The sequence below is a fragment of the Pseudogymnoascus destructans genome (assembly GCF_001641265.1).
Source record: "Pseudogymnoascus destructans isolate 20631-21 unplaced genomic scaffold scaffold_21, whole genome shotgun sequence".
NCBI lineage: Eukaryota > Fungi > Ascomycota > Leotiomycetes > Thelebolales > Thelebolaceae > Pseudogymnoascus > Pseudogymnoascus destructans.
This window is the reverse complement of record NW_020167540.1, coordinates 438,583-456,767: the sequence shown is the minus strand read 5'-3', so window position 1 is coordinate 456,767 and position 18,185 is coordinate 438,583. Positions and strand designations below refer to the sequence as shown.

General features: G+C 53.4%; 7 protein-coding genes across 7 annotated transcripts; 3 read left to right on the top strand and 4 right to left on the bottom strand.

The window, feature by feature from the left end:
* Positions 1 to 203: 203 nt before the first annotated feature.
* On the top strand, positions 204 to 4,228 carry DHR2 (RNA helicase). Its single transcript, XM_024471604.1, has one exon. It carries the CDS (start codon positions 518 to 520, stop codon positions 3,623 to 3,625), a length of 3,108 nt encoding a protein of 1,035 aa, XP_024321256.1. The 5' UTR covers positions 204 to 517; the 3' UTR covers positions 3,626 to 4,228.
* Positions 4,229 to 6,423: 2,195 nt separating this feature from the next.
* On the top strand, positions 6,424 to 7,821 carry VC83_08040 (uncharacterized protein). Its single transcript, XM_024471603.1, has one exon. The coding sequence runs from the start codon at positions 7,055 to 7,057 to the stop codon at positions 7,601 to 7,603; it is 549 nt and encodes a 182-aa protein (XP_024321257.1). The 5' UTR covers positions 6,424 to 7,054; the 3' UTR covers positions 7,604 to 7,821.
* A 1,178-nt stretch (positions 7,822 to 8,999) lies between these two features.
* VC83_08039 (uncharacterized protein) lies at positions 9,000 to 12,461 on the bottom strand. Its single transcript, XM_024471602.1, has 4 exons — positions 10,706 to 12,461; positions 10,379 to 10,630; positions 10,130 to 10,285; positions 9,000 to 10,078 (listed from the first exon to the last, which is right to left on the bottom strand). The coding sequence occupies exons 1-4, from the start codon at positions 11,433 to 11,435 to the stop codon at positions 9,645 to 9,647; spliced, it is 1,572 nt and encodes a 523-aa protein (XP_024321156.1). The 5' UTR covers positions 11,436 to 12,461; the 3' UTR covers positions 9,000 to 9,644.
* Positions 12,462 to 13,432: 971 nt separating this feature from the next.
* Positions 13,433 to 14,463, top strand: VC83_08038 (uncharacterized protein; the record flags this gene model as incomplete). Its single annotated transcript, XM_024471601.1, has 2 exons — positions 13,433 to 13,504; positions 14,044 to 14,463. The coding sequence occupies 2 exons, from the start codon at positions 13,433 to 13,435 to the stop codon at positions 14,461 to 14,463; spliced, it is 492 nt and encodes a 163-aa protein (XP_024321155.1).
* A 963-nt stretch (positions 14,464 to 15,426) lies between these two features.
* VC83_08037 (uncharacterized protein) lies at positions 15,427 to 15,750 on the bottom strand (the record flags this gene model as incomplete). The annotated part of the gene is made up of 1 exon (XM_024471600.1): positions 15,427 to 15,750. The coding sequence occupies one exon, from the start codon at positions 15,748 to 15,750 to the stop codon at positions 15,427 to 15,429; it is 324 nt and encodes a 107-aa protein (XP_024321160.1).
* Positions 15,751 to 16,050: 300 nt separating this feature from the next.
* Positions 16,051 to 16,616, bottom strand: VC83_08036 (uncharacterized protein; the record flags this gene model as incomplete). The annotated part of the gene is made up of 2 exons (XM_024471599.1): positions 16,051 to 16,155; positions 16,236 to 16,616. The coding sequence occupies 2 exons, from the start codon at positions 16,614 to 16,616 to the stop codon at positions 16,051 to 16,053; spliced, it is 486 nt and encodes a 161-aa protein (XP_024321159.1).
* A 387-nt stretch (positions 16,617 to 17,003) lies between these two features.
* On the bottom strand, positions 17,004 to 17,309 carry VC83_08035 (uncharacterized protein; the record flags this gene model as incomplete). Its single annotated transcript, XM_024471598.1, has 1 exon — positions 17,004 to 17,309. The coding sequence occupies one exon, from the start codon at positions 17,307 to 17,309 to the stop codon at positions 17,004 to 17,006; it is 306 nt and encodes a 101-aa protein (XP_024321158.1).
* Positions 17,310 to 18,185: the final 876 nt, after the last annotated feature.

Genomic DNA, 18,185 nt, shown 5'->3' with positions numbered 1-18,185 from the left:
CGTTGTCTCATATGATAACTGTGAAGAAGCCGTGGTAGTTCTATAAGTGGGCCGGAGTTTGGTACGACAAGCGACAAGCGACAAGCGCTGATATATAGCCACGTGATTTTAGAGGTTTTAGGGTGGCATAAAACAGGGCCGAAGGTTACTACTCAGACTAAACATGTAATTTAATTTATTTAATCTATTATTTTACAGCACATATCGCGAATCCCCCCACCAAAATGCACTTCTTAGATAGATGCTCTCCAATCATTTAGGCCCAGGAACAACGCTATGCCGATAAGCGAACCCCAACTTCTAGGATAACGCCTATCTAGAAAAAAATAATAAATCCGCAGCAGCATCCAAACGCTTTCCACTTTCAAAACCCTTTGCGCGCACAAAGGGACGGAAAGCTTTTGCGGATTGATATTAGCGCCCACTTGCCAATTCCGGCAAGGCGAATTTATATACAGCGCCTCGGGACTTACTCTACGCCTCTACGCGAGACAATACACAAGGCGAAATCCGAGAGATGAAGCCGAGGATGAAAGATAAGTCCGACAGCTACGAGACCGCCACAGCAACAATGTCCGAATCTTCCCAAGAGCCGAATTCCAAGAAGAGGAGCATAAGCGTGAACGGGGAGAAGGGACGGGTCGGGGAGAGCGGAGATGAGAAGAGGCGGCGGTTGGCGGGGGAGGAGGGCGCGGTTAATGGGAATGGGGCGAAGAAGTTCTCGTTTGAGGACAACAGTGGGGGGGGAGCTGTGAATGGGAATGGCGCGAAGAAGACTTCGTTTGCTGAACCTGCTGCTGTCAATGGGAATGGAGCGAAAAAGACTTCGTTTGTGGAGCCTGCTGTCAATGAGAATGGCGCGAAAAAGACTTCGTTTGCTGAACCAGCTGTCAACGGGAATGGCGCGAAGAAGACTTCGTTTGCCGAGCCGGAGAGGTCGGGTGCTGTGAATGGGAATGGCGCGAAGAAGATCTCGCTGACGGAACCCGCGTCGCCGGCCGCTAGCAGTGTCAGTGGAGGGAAGAAGACCTCAGCGGAGGGAGCAGTGAAGCTCGTGACAGCCCAAGTAAACGGGATCAAGAAGGCTGTGGTAGCAGAATCCGCGACTGCAAATGACGCCCGAAAACCATCACCATTTGGCAAGAAACAAAAGCCCATTGGCCTTACCAATGGCGCCACAGGAAGCCTACGCCCCAGCCAACGACTCCTCGACGAGAAGGAGAAAAAGATACTCCAAGAGCGTCGAAAACTCCCCATCTGGCTATCCGGCCCGGACATCAAATACGGCCTCCGATACAAAGGCAACATCATGCTCCTCGCTGGTGAGACTGGAAGCGGAAAATCCACACAGGTCCCTCAATTCCTGATGAACGAGCCATGGATGGTGCGCAAGAGCGTGGTCATCAAGGGGGAGAGTGTCGCTGTGGGAGGTATGATTGCGATTACCGAGCCCCGACGAGTCGCTGCGATTTCGCTGGCGCAGAGAGTGGCGGCGGAGACGGGGTCGTATTTGGGTCCGCATTGTAATGAGAGGGATAGGGTTGGGTATGCGGTGAGGTTTGAGTCGAACGTGCCGAGAGGGGCGAAGATTAAGTTTCTTACTGAGGGGATGTTGTTGCAGGAGCTGCTGCGGGATCGGCATCTGAGGAAGTATAGTTGCGTTGTTGTTGATGAGGTTCACGAGAGGAGTGTGGATGTAGATCTTCTGCTGGGGTTTTTGAAGAATACCCTTACTGGAGATTTGAGTGGGAGAGGTGGGATCCCATTGAAGGTTGTTATTATGTCGGCGACGGCAGATATCGAGAAGCTGCAGGAGTATTTCACGATCCCGGAGGCAGTTCCTGCGCCCGCAACCACAAATGGTGGTGGTAAACAGCGCAAGACGAATGGAGTCAAGCCAACAGGCCTCATCAAGGAGTGGATTGCTACAACCACTCCCCCTCCAGAAGCTATCTTAGACGGCGACGATATTGAAGGACACCCAGCCATTGAATCAAGACGCTCCTCAACATTCTCCTACTCCTCCTGGTCCGGCCTCAGCGACACCATCAAAGGCAGCTCCTCCTCCGCTGTTTCCGCCGCCGCCTCCCCCGCCGGCTCAACCCCCACCTCCTCACCCGCGGACAATCTCGACACTCCCGTCTCCCCGCCCTCCAAACCCGCCCTCGACATCTTCGATCTGAAGGGCAAAAACAACACAATAACCTACCGCATCTCCGGCCGCCAACACCCCGTCTCAACCCTCTACGTCCCCGCTGCCCTCCCCGACCTCCTCGAAGCCTCCTTCCGCACGATCTTCCACATCCACACTACTGAGCCCATGCCAGGCGACATCCTCGTCTTCCTCAGCGGACAGGATGAAATTGAATCTCTGCTCGCGCGCGTTGTCGCGCAGGCTGGGCAGTTGGTCAAGTCCTTCCCGCGATTGGAATGTACGCCGCTGTTTGGGCAATTGAGTATTGAGAAGCAACAACTCGCTTTCGCGCGCCCGCTCGTTAAGAATGCGAGGAAGTGTATTTTGGCTACTAATATCGCCGAGACTTCTATTACAGTCCCCGGTGTACGCTACGTCATTGATACGGGGAAGGCGAAGGTTAAGGAGTACCGCCCACACTTGGGCCTACAATCTCTCCTCGCCAAACCAATCTCGCAATCCTCCGCCATCCAGCGCCGCGGTCGCGCTGGTCGTGAAGCCCCCGGAAAAGTCTGGCGGCTCTACACCGAGGAACAATACAACGCCCTCAGCTCCGTTGAACGCCCCGAGATTCTGCGCGCGGATGTCGTGGAGGCGGTGCTAAAGATGAAAGCTAGAGGCATCGACGATATTTTCAGCTTTCCCCTCCTCTCGCCCCCGCCAAGGGACGCGATGTTGAAGGCTTTGACGCATTTACATACCATTGGCGCCCTCTCTGCTACAGGGGAGCTGAATAAAACCGGAAGAACAATGGCGCAGTTTCCACTTTCGCCGAACTACGCCCGCGTCTTAGTCGCAGCCTCGCGCACCTCCCCCGCCTGTCTCCTCGCCGCCATCGACGCGATTGCGGTGTTGAGTGGGGACGATATATTCATCCAGCCCACCTCTGAAGAAGCACGTCTCGCGGCCGAAGACGCGCGTAAAGACCTGTTAAGGCGCGAAGGCGACATCCTCACCCAGCTCACGACGATGCAGAAGTATGTCCGCGAGGCGGCGGGGGAGAGGAAGAGATGGTGTGGTATTCGGGGTGTGAATGCCAGGCATATGGAGACGGGGATGTCTGTCCGTCGACAACTTCGCTCAGCGTGCGTGAGCGCGGGTCTGGTCAGCAGCACCGATATTGCCGAGCTCGATGACGCGGCGGAGGGGGAATTTATTCCAATGTCCGAAGAGGCCGGAGAAGAGCTGCTCAGGTGTTTTTTGAAAGCATTTGTAGGTCGCACGGCCGTCCTCGGCGCCGACGGAGCGTATAGAACGGTCAGGGGTAAACATGTGGTGGTTGTGCATCCGAGTAGTGTGATGTTTGGCCGGAAGAGGGAGGCGGTCATGTTTCTGGAACATGTTTTCACGAATAAGAATTATGCCAAGAAGTGTTCAGGGGTGCAGGCGGATTGGATTGCTGAGGTGTTGGCGGGGGAGGGAGAGGAGTGAGTGGGGGATGGGAAAGGGGAGGGGCGTTCCAGCGACTGTTTTAAGGGCATTGGGAGGTGTTTTTGTCTGGTCATGATACCATTTTATATGGCGTTAGGCTGTCTATCTCGTGGCAGGATATGACGCGGTGGAAGAAGTTGGGTTGAGAACTAGTTGTCCATACAATGGAGTTGAAGCTCGAAACACCTCCTGTGAATATGTCTTGGTGAAGAACTGCTGTTTGATATTACCAATCCCGTCCAACTCCACAAACACAGTCCTCTCATCAGCCCCCCCCACTCCCAGCCCCGTCCCTCACAAACCAGAAAAATGGAAATACGGGATCCCGGAACACCTCCTGAAAGGATCTTAACACAGAAACGGACCGAAACGAACAAACTCACCTCCCCGCCGTTACTTTACCGAAACAGGTAGACTGCAGGTAGTTAGATAGGTAGGTACCCGCCCCCGGTCCCCCAACTCGCGCGGGAAGCCGGAAAGATTGAAGAGTGAGGGGGCTGGCCGTTTGTTGCTAGCTGTACAGTATGCATGGTGCCTTGCCAGGGGAGCCTCTTTATCTACCCCTCACCTTCTCAGTTCCTTCCTCCTTCCTTCCGCGGGCCGCGGACCTAAGAAGGAAATCCGAATCCGAAAGCAAAAACTGTACGTCTGTCACAGTAAGCGAATACCGAATACCACTCTCATATTTTCATTTTAAGATACCTGTCTAAAAAACCATAGAATTCTCGATTGATCTATTTCCCCAATCGTCTCTCCCTGCCTTCCTTTCCCTTTTAATATCGGCCGTTGCGCTTTCACCCTGTTAAGCTTGCACAGCATGATCCTACCTAACGGATCCTTCGCCTTGGCCTCGTTGCATCTAGAACCGCGGCGTGGCACATGAACGCTTCGCAGAACCATAACCTCGATTTTTTCCCTGCTTTTTAGCCTTTCTGAAAGAGCATGCAGTCCTCAAGCGTCGAGGTATGGTTAATTAAAGCGCGAAAATGGACCGAACTGCATTCTCTATTGCCGAGGCCGTAAGACTACGTCAGATGGTTCGTGCGGTAGGATCAATTGCGGTGGTAGGATTAATTATGTTGGAAGGATCAATTATAGTGCTCTAATTTATGGGCCTGATGTAGGCATAGTCTGCGCAAGAAGTTACTATTCTATAGAGTATTTCTCTTGCCCAGCCTCTTCTAAACGTGCCTGTTGGATCTTGTTGAGCGGGGTAGTGCACCTCTGCTAATCTAGTGCCGGCCGGCCAGGGGGGTAAGAAGGTCTCGGCGGTGGATGCATATTCACCACCGAAGCCGTTTAGGACAACGGCGACCTTCCCTTCTGTGTGTAGATGCATCAGGAGGACATAGCTTGGCTTTCGCCTAGTGCTGACCCCCGACGAATACGACTTAGACGCAGGTAACTCGGTCATATTCCTACGTCTCTAGCAGGGCACAACAAAATACAAACTAAGGTTGGAGTTTGACGGAGCGTTACTTCCTACAATCTGACTTCATGAGATCACGAGGCTCTGTTCGTGGTTCCTGTTCGTGTAATGCTAGAGAGACACGGACATAGTTACCTGTAACGGGTGCCGCCGTTACAGTACATGTGGTATATAAAGCGTGTTACGCGTATTCCGGGCGAGCCGGAATACTGTAGTCTTTTTGGCTCAGTGGGATGTAGCGCGAGCGTAACCGTACATCGTTACATTACCTATGCCGGTCCGACTGTACCCTAGCATTAGGTAGAATCAGCAGAAGATCTACACTCGAGTGCATATTTATTACTGGGGGACATTCCTGCTCCTATAGACTATTCAATTGATGCCATACTGCCTGCTGTGCCTGTTGTATTCTACTATAGTGCTGTTATTCGGGTTGTGATATTCTGTACGTACTGAAAGTGATAACTCGGCTCGGCCCTGGGATATCACAGGGTTACTACTACCCACTGAGATAACGTTCTCACTTTCATTACGTACAGAATATCACAACCTGAATAAGAGCACAAAATACAATAATGTAAGCAGATAAGAAGAAAGGCATCAACTGAATAGCTAATTATCTAGGCATTAGCTTTAGCCCCGAGAGTGCCGTTCCACCCGTAAGTTACGGTGAAACAATTAGTGCCCGCAATGCCGTCAGCGGCAGGTCTCACCCCATACCGAAGGCCTGCCCTTCTGGTTGGCCGAACATGTTTCAACATGAAATGAAACATACGATCCCGCAGACACAGGGCTGTGGAATATGAAAGTATAGCTGCCCATGTGGCCCTAGAGCCAATAGAAACAGTGTTCCTAAACTGGGCTACTCATATCAGCAAGAATGAGGTTTCTACGAGAGCATGCGCTGCTGTCGTGAATCCAGCTCCTACGTGCAAGCCCGCCTTCAAGTCGTGCTGCTTACTTTCCACCCTACCTAGTGGCCTTAGTGTCGACTTGTAATCAAAGATAGGTATCTTTGATTACAAGTCGACACTAAGGCCACTAGGCTTCTGAGCCAGAATATGACCTGTTGCTCAGACTCTTCGTGGCACCAGTAGTCTAGCCATATATCCGGAGCTGGAGTGATCTACCTACTAGGGGTTTAGTTGGGCGTATTCAGTAAGCTTAACTACCTATCTAGGGGTTCAGCTGGGCGTATTCAGTAAGCTTAACTACCTAGCTAAGGGTTCAGCTGGGCGTATTCAGTAAGCTTAACACAAGCTGGACAGCTAGGCAAGAATCTAGCATATAGCTTAGCACAAATCGGGGTTTGAGCTGGTAACCACTGGCGCTTATATAGTAGCTGAGGCCTAGTAGATATTCGTAGTTAGTCAATTGATTTTATGTTACTGTTCTATACACTATACTACTTGGTGCTCTTCTTCCCGGTTGCATGCTCACTGAATGCCAGAGTGATAATTTAGTTCGGCTGGCCAAATTGTCCTACATTCCCCATGCTAAGACAGTTACACAACAGCGGCTCCTCCAGGAGCATGAGCCCAACCAGTCCTGTGATAAAGTCGAGAGAGATGTCTTGCCATGGTTGGCTTTGAATTGGAATTGGTTGGAGGAGTCCATTGTATGCGGCAGTCTTCCCAGTGCCGTAGGGCAAGACGACCATTCATTAGGATTCTTCATTTGGATTTTGCAGCCCGAGTAGAACACCAGTCAACCAACGAACGCAGCAGTCTTCTCAACAGTAGGAGGGTCATTTATTAGAATCCTACAAGCTGAGTGAAACATAAGCCAATCACTGTACGTGATAGTTTTCGCAACGCCGTAGGGCAGCAGGATCCTTCATTATAACCAAAGCCGAGCAAAACCTCTAGCATTTGCATGCTATACAATATTAAATCGATTATAAAAGAGAGACCTCCTCTCAGTCCATTCACCATTCAACAAACCAAAGCATCCTCCAAACCCAATCTACTATCCTTCCCACCACCCTCTCAAAGACCACCATGCGTTTCCCAACCCTCACCCTCCTCGCCCTCGCCAGCGCCAGCGCGGCCAGCCACTGGGCCGGCATGGAAAACCTCCCCGACGGCGCCTACAGCGGCACCAACCACCGCGACGGCTCCACCACCATGACCTCCCTAGACAGCGGCTCGACCTACACCTTCAACCTCGTCAAACCCGCCACCGAACAAGCCAAACGCTCCGACAACGCACTTTCCAAGCGCCTAACCAGTTGCTGGGGCTACGAGCTCGACCACGGCGGGACCGACGACGGCGTGAGGGAGTTGAAGGACTGGGCTGGGACGGCGGGCGTGGATCTCGCTTCTGGGAACACTCGGAACTACTATGGGTTTAATAGGAAGGGGGTGTATGTGTATTATTGCATCAATGGGCTGCATACCCAGGGGAATCTGGATATCAAGGATATCGAGTATGCTATGTGGGCGATGGATAAGGGTTGCGGGATGTATCAGGCTGGGTACTTTTTGTGGCCTGGGTCGCCTGAGATCGTTGGGAGGTGCCGCTCCAGCACCGCTATTTGCCTGGGGTAGATTGTTTGGGATTCTTTGCTGGTGAGGGGGGATTCGATTTCATCTCGCACGCTGGTGAAAGAAGAAGAAGGAAACATGGAGGGAAGCAGGAGCTTGGCATGTTGTATGGGGGGAGGATGATGACGGCAATACACTCGTTTCTTCGCGGGTTTCTTTTGTTGATTGCTACGGTTGGTACTATTCTCACTATGTTGGGTACGCAGAAAAATAAAAACGCCTATCATCATGACATGAAACTTTAGTGCTGCGCACTGAAATGTTCTCACGGTTGTCTACCTGATGAATGTATAATAAACCATCTACACTACGACCACAACACCTCGCATCCTCTCATAAAATTCACGCCGTGCCATTCAATAAAGCTAGGAAGTTCGTAGGGGTTATAGTGCTGAACCTACATAGTTGGAGGAAGGGTGATTATATAGAACCATAGATGGTTTGGGGGGGGGGTAGTAGGGGATTACATATAGATGGTGCTCTCTTAGGTGGTTAGTTTGTTAAGTTGAGTAGGGGCGAGGTAAGAAGTTAAGTCGCTATAGGGGGGGTTAATGGAGGGACTTGAGGAGGGGGGGGAGGGAGGTAATGTGTATGCAGGTAGGTTAAGATGTTAGATGTTAAGACGCCATGCCATATTCCAACCCCCTACTACACTAATTCCATCTCACATCCTCACACACATCGAAATAAAGAGACATAAGACCTCGTGAGAAAAGCTCTTAATTAACCCCCCCCTTCCCATCCCTCACCACCCAAAGCCAAGAGCCGAGCAGGGTAGAGCAGAGCTGAGATCCCCACCATGCCATCCCACATCCCACCACCTCCATCCTCCCTCCATTCTGCCAGGCTACTCCCCCTATCATGTGTTCTGTATGTCTGTATGTAATAATCCCCCTCCCCCGCTTCCCGCCCGCCCGCCCCCCATTTCCCCGCCCCAACCCGAAAGCTAAATATCAAAACCATGCAAATGCTCCATGCCACGGATCACCAAAATAAAACTCCAAACATCCCCATCCCCCAGCCATCCCAACCCATCCAGCAAGTCAAGTCCCATCCCATAAATAAACCCCCGCCATAGAAGGCGCTACAGTACCCCCATCCCCACCCTGTCCCAGCGTGGCGTAAGCCATGTAGAAAAGAAACGGAAGAAAACCCCCCCCAGTGTGCGAGGGAATGCAAAGGCGCGTCGATATGCATATGTTCATCACCCCCCTTTCTCCACCACTCATCTCTCCAACTCACCACCCACCACCCACACACCCATCACCACCCTACCCCCTCGCCCCCCCCACCTCCTCCCCCCCCCCCATCCATAACCCCCGCCTGAAACCCCCCCATCCCCGCCCCCACCCCCGCGCCAACAAACCCCTCACTTACCGGTCTCCCCGCCCCCGTCCACACCCTCTCCTCCGCCCCAAACAACTCAATAGTCGGACTCGCCATCGCCATCTGCGCCTCAATATCCCCCACCTGCGTCGGCGGAAGGTGCGGTATCCCCAACATCTGCGCTCTCGCCATGTCGCGTGCCTCATCCCTGGCTGGGTTGTCCGCGGATAGGGAGGACCTCCTGCTCCCCAGAGAGGCGGGTGTCGCGCCGCCATTCTCGAGGACGCTGGGGTGCGGCGTCACAGAGCGTGGTTGCCCCAGCATCGCAGCGACGGTGTTGGCGGTGTCGAAGATATTCCTGGTCGTTATCGCTGGCGGGCGGGAGTTCGAGTTGCCATTCGGATTCGAATGCGCAGAAGGGCCGGAACTGGAATTGGGATTGGGAGTAGACCCGGACCGATGCGCGGCGGCACCCAAGAATCGCGCTGCTGCCCCGCCACTGTTGCCGGTAGAGTTACGGATGCTGTTCCCGCGCCTGTTGCGGCGGCGAGTCTCGTTATCCTGCATTGGGCGGTTACCGAGCGGGACGCCGTGGGAGTGGTGCATCGCTGCCCACTCTTCCTGGCGTTGAATGTTATGCCTATTCGTGTCAGTTTTCGGAAACGTGGGCATCAATCAGATGCTGGGGTCTGGAGGGGGTGGGAAGTGGCAAGGGGGGTTACCTCATAATCATCTCTGACTGCTCCAGCGCGGCATTCTCTAGACGTGCGCGATTCTGTGCTTCGAGAGCGTAGAGGGCGTGCAGCTGCGATTGCACTTGTGCACGGTTCATGTATGCCTGTCCCATATGACGGGTTTCCATAGCTGCGAAGGCGGCGGCGCGCTCTTCGGCTGTCATGGGCCCGTTGTGCTGTTGGGCGCTCGAGGTTGCGGGGCGGTTGAGGACGAATAGACGACGCATCTCTTCTGCGTGGCTCTTTTTAGGCTCCGAGGGTAGCTTGTCACGGCAGTAGGGGCAGCTGTCCGAGTCTTTGAGCCAGTGTTTCAGGCAGTGGTCGCCGAAGATGTGTTTGCATTTGGGGAGTCGGACTGCGCATTCGATGTTTCCGTCCGGGTTCTTGATGCCGAACTCGTTGTAGCAGATGATGCAGTCTGCGATGGTTAGTTTTGGGATGTTGAGAAGCTAGATATAGATGTACTCACTTCGGTCATCTCCCGTCAGGCTAGACAGCTCAACCGGTTCCAGTGATGCCAGAGCGGCCGGGGATGCAACCAGCTTTGCAGCTGCTATAGCTGCTCTCCGGGCTGCCCGGTTACGCTCCATAGCAAGCTCGCGCTCGTCACCTTCCGCAGAGCTCACTGTCGTACATTAGCTTTTGAAAATACAGCACTCATGGTTGTCTGCTGCCCAACGACCCCCAGAGCTCAGCTCGGGAATTATATGTCACTTACTTGCTGGTCGACGCTGGCCAGGCCCCTGTCCTTGTGCAGCATAGTTTGGCGGCGGGTTACCTGGATCTCGTTGATCAAGCCTTGTGAAGCTGTCAAGGCTGTCGTCGTCCGATTCATCCCCGTAATCAGATGCGAGGTTCGCCTCGTGAATCCAAGCACGGCGCTGTTCGTGTTCAAAATGCGTCATTTGACGGGGCGGTTGTGCGGGAGGAGGACCCGACACGCTTCGAGAAGTGTACTGGAATGCCTCGACTGTTACCCGGTTAGCTCTCAAGCGGCGGATGGAAGGCAACCGCGCAGCGTGACGACGAAATGAAGAATGCTCACCCCGAGTTCCCTGGACTCCCTGGAAGTGAGACGGACTCCTGCTGCCCGTGAAATTAGGCTGCGGTAAATGTGTGGGGAAGAACGTAGACTGGACGGTCAGGGTGGGAGGCTGGCGTGTATTCCTATTCGACTGAGGTTCTTGTTGGGATCTCGGCATCTGGGCCTGCATGAGCTCATTCCTCCTCTGCGTTGCTTCGTCCAGTGGAGAGCTGTAGTTTGGAACTCCCGTGGCTACAGACGGCACAGGTCCTGCATTTTGACTCTCTCCTTGCCTGTTCTCATTCGCACTGTGGAAGCGATCCATGTCGGGCACTCGAGGTACAGGGTGCCTGTTCTCTTCGGGGTGCAGGAAGCGCTGTTGGCTGCCAGAAAAGTCTGGGGTGCGGTTGAATGGAGTGAGGCTGTAGCGAGCAGCGCTTCCGGGGTGACCTGGGTGTGAAGGCTGGCGGCTAGGTCCACCGGCACTCGAGTCCGGCTGTGGTGAATTGTGAGATGACATGCCTGGCCAGTGTGCCCCTCCAGGGTGGGAAGGAGAGCCGAACGAAGGTCCGTTTGGGTCCAGGTGAGGGTTGTATCCCCAGCTGGACTGGAAGGCTGCCAGGGCATTCGGCGTGTCTGCGGTGGGCCGATAGGGACATGTTGGTTGAGCCATGGCCTGCGAGGAAGTAATTGTTGGGTCGTCAATGTCCATTTGGTATTCCATGAAGTCGGGGTTCGTTGCCTCGGCCATGGACTGACCTCTCTCCACTCGCAAGAAGGGCGTCGATGTGTGTTTCCCAATGAGGGCGGTCACCTTCTCGGTTGGAGGAAGGGTATGGAAGGTGTTTGTTGGCGTGTCTATTGAGCGTTGGCCTCTCGAGGCAGCGTCGTATTGTGTGGGTAGGGTTTATGATCGAGTGTCTGCTACCTCATGAGGGAAGGTTGGTGGTGACAGTCGACTCGGTGCGGTGGAATTGTCGGTGAGGGTAGGATTGGCGGAGTGAGAGATGTCCTGAATAGAGTATGGAGCGGGTGCCCAGCGAGGGAGGTTTCACTCGGAGCGGGGACAGTGCACTGTACGGGGTCCTCGAGGGTGGATCGTCCGGAGGAGAGTGTCTCTGAGAGAGTGGGAGAGTTTCGTGGGGGGTAGTTGGCTGAGAGGGGGAGGGGGAGGGGAGACGGTGAGAGGGTACTGTAAGTGAGCGAAACAGTATCGTGGGAGCGGTTGTAGAGTTCTTGAGTAGAAGAGGAAGAGAAAGAGAAGGGGGAGAGAGAGGAGAAAGAAAGAGGAGGAAGAGAAGAAAGAGGAGAAAGAGATCCGTCGGAGGAGAGAGGATGGGAACAAGCCCGGGGGGGTGGGGTGTGTGTGAAGTAGGTGGTGGTGGTGGTATTGGTGGTAAGAGGTGGTTTAGTAGAGAGAGTACAGTATGGTTCAGTACTAGAGAGACGAGACGGGTGGGTAGAGATTTGGCGGTATTTAGCAGGTATGTATAGTATACTAAGATTGTGGTAGGTTGAAGGGGAGGAGGAGAGGAGGAGAGGAGGAGAGGGAGAGGGAGTAAGTACAGAGACAGAGGAGGTAAGTAACTCTCTCAGTAGTAAGGTAGGTGGTAAGGTAAGTTGGTAGGTGTAGTAGGTGTAGTAGGTGTAGTAGGTGTAGTAGGTGTAGTAGGTAGGTGTGGTAGGTGTGGTAGGTGTGGTAGGTGTGGTAGGCGTGGTAGGTGTGGTAGGCGTAGTAGGTGTGGTAGGCGTAGTAGGTGTGGTAGGCGTAGGTAGGTAGATGGCGTAGTAGCGTAGTAGGTGTGGTAGGCGTCGTTGGCGTAGGTAGGTAGATGGCGTAGTAGCGTAGTTGGCGTAGTAGGCGTAGTAGGCGTAGGTAGGTAGATGGCGTAGTAGCGTAGTTGGCGTAGTAGGCGTAGTAGGCGTAGGTAGGTAGATGGCGTAGTAGCGTAGTTGGCGTAGTTGGCGTAGGTAGGTAGATGGCGTAGTTGGCGTATAAGTAGGTAAGTAGGTAGTCTGTGTGTGGGTGTGTGGGTGTGTGGCTGTGGACTAGGTACTTACTGCCTGCGTACAGCCATTTCCAAGTGCGTGTAGGACAGTTACTCGCTCGACTCGACGTTACTCGACGTACTCGACGTTACTCGACGTTACTCGACGTTACATACGACGGGAGTTATGAGAGAGAGATGGGATGTACCAGACATAGGTAGATGTACTGCACGATATGTCACTGGTACCGTACCAGTCCTGCTACTAACCAGTCCTGCTACTACTGCCATGCCAGTCCTGCCATGCTAGTCCTGCTACTGCTGCCATGCTAGTCCTGCCATCCCACCATTCCTGCCACTGCCACTCCCATAACTGCCACTGCCAACTAACTGCCACTGCCAACTAACTGCCACTGCCAACTAACTGCCAGCTATTACCATCACCATCGGCCGTGGCTGCCAGTAGTAACCAAATGCTGGTTGGGCCATGGCCAAGTTACTCTCCCCCCTCCCCCCTCGGAAAAAACGTCGTCAGACAGTCAAGCAAGAACCGGCTGCGAAGGGGAAAGAAAACAAAAACAAACAAGCCCAAAAAAAAAAGAGGACCGCACCACGCTGGAAGAAGAAGAAGAAGAAGAAGAAGAAGAAAAAGAAATGTTGGAAACAGCGGGCGCACAGCTGCATCCGGTCGGTGGTGTTTCAATCCGACACACTCAACCCACCCGACCACCCAACCCCCACCAACCACCCAACCCCCACCATGGCCCCATCGCCCGATTCAGCAGTTTGGGAGAGCGACGAGAAGGCGGCGACGACCGAAATGTCAGTGGAGGTAGGTAGGTTGGAGGACTTGGACCCATACAGAGACAAGCTCGGCCGGACCGGGGCTGGGCTATTTCGTGTTGATACGATTCTACTTTGGAAGTTAGGTCAAGTTGGGGTAAGTTGGGTTAGGTTAGGTTAGGTTAGGTTAGGTTAGGTTAGGTTAGGTTAGGTTAGGTTAGGTTAGGTTAGGTTAGGTTAGGTTAGGTTAGGTTAGGTTAGGTTAGGTTAGGTTAGGTTAGGTTAGGTTAGGTTAGGTTAGGTTAGGTTAGGTTAGGTTAGGTTAGGTTAGGTTAGGTTAGGTTAGGTTAGGTTAGGTTAGGTTAGGTTAGGTTAGGTTAGGTTAGGTTAGGTTAGGTTAGGTTAGGTTAGGTTAGGTTAGGTTAGGTTAGGTTAACTCAACTTAACTCAACTTACCCCAACTTAACACAACTTAACTCAACTTACCCCAATACTAGCTGCTTTTGACAGGTGCTGCCCGACGAGCCCAGTCTTTATCGCCTGCGTGCCCGGCCAACAAGGTGACGGTCGATACTAATCTATCGTCAGCATCGGGCACAATCTCCCGTTTGTCACCGCATCTCACCGCATCTAACCCATCCCCCCCTTCCTTCCCAACCCCATCCGCCTTACCTCGCCCATAAGAAGCCCGCGCCCGCGCCCGCCGTAACACCCCTCCGCTCACAACTCACAACTCACTTCTCCACTCCCCACTCCCCACTCCGCCTCCGTCCGTTCCCTGCGCTCCCTCGCTCCCTCGCCTCTCAGCCGTTGCGAAACGAGGGCGACGTAACCGCCCCCGTCTTTATCGATGGTATAGGAACACACGTCACTGAGGGGTTGGGTTTGGGAATGGTCGACGGTACCGCCGGCGGTACCGCCAGCCATGGCCAAAAGTTCTCCCACCATGCAAGCCCGTCCGCGATATCGCCTTGGGATTTTGCTTCTACACTGGCTGCGTCCGTCTAGATAGCCCTGCGCCCGCCCGCCCAACTTACCGCTCTCGCCCCGACTTCCTTCTCCCATGCCCTGCAGCCAACACCAACCACACCACCATCACACCAACACCGTATTTGCGCATCCCGTGCGCAAAGGATCATAGTGGCGGAAAGAAAAAGAAAAAAACCCCCCCAAAAAAAAAAAAAACCCCCCCAAAAGGGGGGCACACGGACGCAATGGAAGAGTCGGGGAGGGACTATTGAATTGAAGCCAAGACGAGAAGTTCGGACCTGACCGACTTCGTTAAGACGTAAGTGGGTAGGTAAGGTAGGTAGGGAATGTTTGCTCCGTCCCCTCTGTCCCGTCTCGCCCCGTCGCCGTCGATCGTCCGTCGATTCTGTACATACATACACACAGCGCGCGCACACACCAGCCAGCTAAATACCCATCCATCTATTGCCTCGCTGCAGCCGACCGACCGGTCGGCTGGGATATCCGCCACCTGCCTGCACCCGCCAGCGCCGCCGGAAGAATCGGGTGTTCCGGTTGGTGAGATCGCTGGTCTCTCGGCGGGCGGGGTGCGGGTGTTGGTTTGCGAGCGCAAGACGGGGTGAGAAATGCCTGGAGACGGTATACAACAGTGGGTATTCGCTTTCTGGGTGTTAGTAAGGGTTGTGTGAGTGAAGAAGTTCTAAGGGAAGGAGCGATAGTGCCATCTTCTAAGCAGAGACAGAGGGAGAACCACCCCTTGTACAACTCTCGCGCAGCAACGCGGCCCAATGCATGCCTCCTATCCACCTAGGCGGCCACTATGGCAAACACACCATTACAGACTACAGAGTGTGTTTGATGGAGAAGGGAAGATAATGAAGGCCTGGGGTTACTTTCTCAGATAAAGCAAATTCTACTGGACAGCCCACCTCCACCACCTCACCAAGCGTATCATCCCCCCCAACATTCCCCGGAAACACAATATACGGCACCCCAGCATGCCTACGTCTCCTCGTCGCACCTCCACATCGGGACACCCAGCGCTGCTTGGCCGAGGATCATGGCTCGCTTCATATTTAGGCCTTGTGTTGCTGCGTCGGAGGAGGTTATGCCGCCCTGGTGGTTCTCGTTAGTATAATCGAAGGCTCTGTAATACACCAAGTACGTGAGATGGAGTAATAAAAGGAGTTTGGTTACCTTGGCGATCACATATCGTGGCCCGACTGTGACACCCTGCACCACCCTCACCAGCGCAGCTGCGACGACCCCACCGATTCCCAGACTTGAAATCCCGTCAGAGCCGGTACTAAGGCGCCGCGAAGTCATGACCAGGACATCCACCCCCTCCCCCAACCTCCCACCGCCTCCCTAGCCGCGTTCTCAACAACCCCTTCAGCCTCCCCACCTGCCCCGATCAGTGTCCCGACATCAAGTTCAATGACATGCAACCCCCCCCCCCCTCCGCTCCCGCAACGACGCGGTCTTGGGAACATCCGAGCAGGCGATGATGAGGCCGCCGGTAGTCGCGACGCCGGAGTGGTACGCCATATCCAGCTCCTCCGCCGACATGGGTGCTTTACCAGCTATCCCGAGGCGCGAAGAGACGAATGCCGCGCCGGTGCGGTATCAATACCTCTTCCCCTGTTTCTCGGCACTAATAGCCCCCGCGGCGAAGATAGCCATGTCCTCCTCCGCCGCCGTGTTGACGACGACCACGCACCCCCTCGGGAGCTGCAGTATTGCCGGAGGATGAGCCATTTTTTAGTCAGTGATTTATGGACCTCGTGAAAGGTGTTCGGGATCCAAGTTACCGTTAGTTCCCCCTTTGCTGCCCTCGCTACCCCGCCACTGACAGGGGCGTCGATTAACTCTAGCCCTTTTCCTAAACTCGACAAACGCGTTGAGAGATCCCTGACTGCCGTTGGAGATACGGTGGAGTTCAGGATGACAATTGATCCATCAGGAAGTGACTTCGCAGCTGCCCCAGCTCCAAACAAAACATCCTCAGCTTGAGCAGCATTCTGGACCATGAGGACTAGTACCTCTGCCTCCCTCGCTGCTTCAGCTGGCGATGTCGCTTCTATTGCTTTGCCACCGCCGGCAACGAACTTCTGGATTGATGGCTCATAAACGTCGTAGCCACAGGCGTTGAACCCTGCCTTCACGAGGGAGGCTGCCATTCCAACACCCATCGCGCCTAAGCCGACAAAACCCACTTTGGATATCTCAAATGGGGTCGCTGGTGGAGTGAGCACGTCGGATTGAAGAGTCGCTGACTTTGAGCTCTCGTGGACTAACGTAGGCGTTGACGGCGTGAAAATTCGTACGATCCCAGAGTCATCTTGGCGTCCGAACCTGGGATGAAGCAGAAAGATAGAGTTGTTCCGCTACCGAGGAGAGCGGGACTGGGAACCCGTGTGATCGTGCGGAGGAGGTGACGATGCCCTACATATCGTCAATTCAGACCGTGGAAATGGGAATAGACGACGGAATGAATATAACTCACCATGTCTTTGACAAAGGTATCTAATGCTGAGTATGGAGTCAGATCATTGTCCAGCACATGCGGTACTCTGTTCTCAAACATCCAGCTGCTCCCTGATGTCAGTCAGGATTATATCGTAGACTTGCCGCGTATTCAGTCCGGCTTTTACGGCGAGGCCCATCGCTTCGCCGGCCGCGGCGATGTGGATTCTGGCGAGGAGTTGATTGATCATCTTCACATTGCCCGCAGTGCCGATTCCACCGGGTATGATGTATAACTTTTCCGAAACGAGCGTGAGCACCTCGTGGCCTTGTTGTAATGCTGATTCTGTACCAGCTGCTAGGACTGTGAGTTTTCCTTGCGAGACTCGAACGGTGCCTCCGGAGACGGGGCTGTCCATCAGATGTATATCTTACCTGTTCATGTCATTCAGCTTCTGTTGAATGGATTTGAGAATGTTGCTGGGACCGTCGAGCATAATATGACGGTTGAGTTTGTGGGTAGTGCTACATTATGTTACAATTTGATCCAGTCTTCCATCGAGTGCATGCTCATACCTTGGACAGCACCATTCATCGAATCGAACAATACCGATTCAGCTTGTTGTGAGTTTGTGACCATGCAAACCAAATAATTATCCCCCCTCGCAGCCTCTTTGGGAGACGATGACACCACTCCTTCCAACTACCCTGAATTTCTCTAGGCATGGTTCGTAGACATCATAGCCATTTACATTATGGCCCTCTGAGACTAGATGAGATGTCATTCCAAGCCCCATTGCACCTAGCCCGGCAAAGGCAATGTTGAGGGCTTTACATGGCGCCATGTTCGTGTGGAGTGTGTGAGTAATTGTGTGTTGATGATACAAGTACGACAATAGTCGGGGTTATAATGAAAGATGTATGGATGTGTACGTGAACATAGAACAGGCTATAAGAAAAGACTTGAGATGAAGAAAAACAGAAAATAAGAAGAGAGAGTCACATATACTAACCCTGCACGACCTCCGTAGAGTGCAGTAGCAATTTTTGTAGATTTTACTTAACTTTGCCAAGAAAAGGTTAAGTTGAGGTTGTTATCGTCAATCTCGGTGTTCCTTCCGCGATTAGCTTATTCGTTCCTGCCCATTGCTACCTTGTAGCAATGGGCAGGAACGAATAAGCTAAGGTCCCCGCAGTAAGCCAAGATTGCGGACTTCATCCCGAGAACCGTCAGCCGACAAGTTTAATTTCTGGTGCATCTTCTCCAACTATTTTGCTTTTGCCTAGCTGACATA

Bases quoted from the DNA above. Each gene is read 5' to 3' on its own strand.
- VC83_08039 (XM_024471602.1), bottom strand. From the start codon at position 11,435: ATGGCCGAGGCAACGAACCCCGACTTCATGGAATACCAAATGGACATT. The intron at 10,286-10,378 runs GTAAGTGACATA...AATGTACGACAG, and splicing joins TGGCCAGCGTCGACCAGCAA to TGAGCTCTGCGGAAGGTGAC. The intron at 10,079-10,129 runs GTGAGTACATCT...TAACCATCGCAG, and splicing joins CCTGACGGGAGATGACCGAA to ACTGCATCATCTGCTACAAC.
- DHR2 (XM_024471604.1), top strand. From the start codon at position 518: ATGAAGCCGAGGATGAAAGATAAGTCCGACAGCTACGAGACCGCCACA.
- VC83_08040 (XM_024471603.1), top strand. From the start codon at position 7,055: ATGCGTTTCCCAACCCTCACCCTCCTCGCCCTCGCCAGCGCCAGCGCG.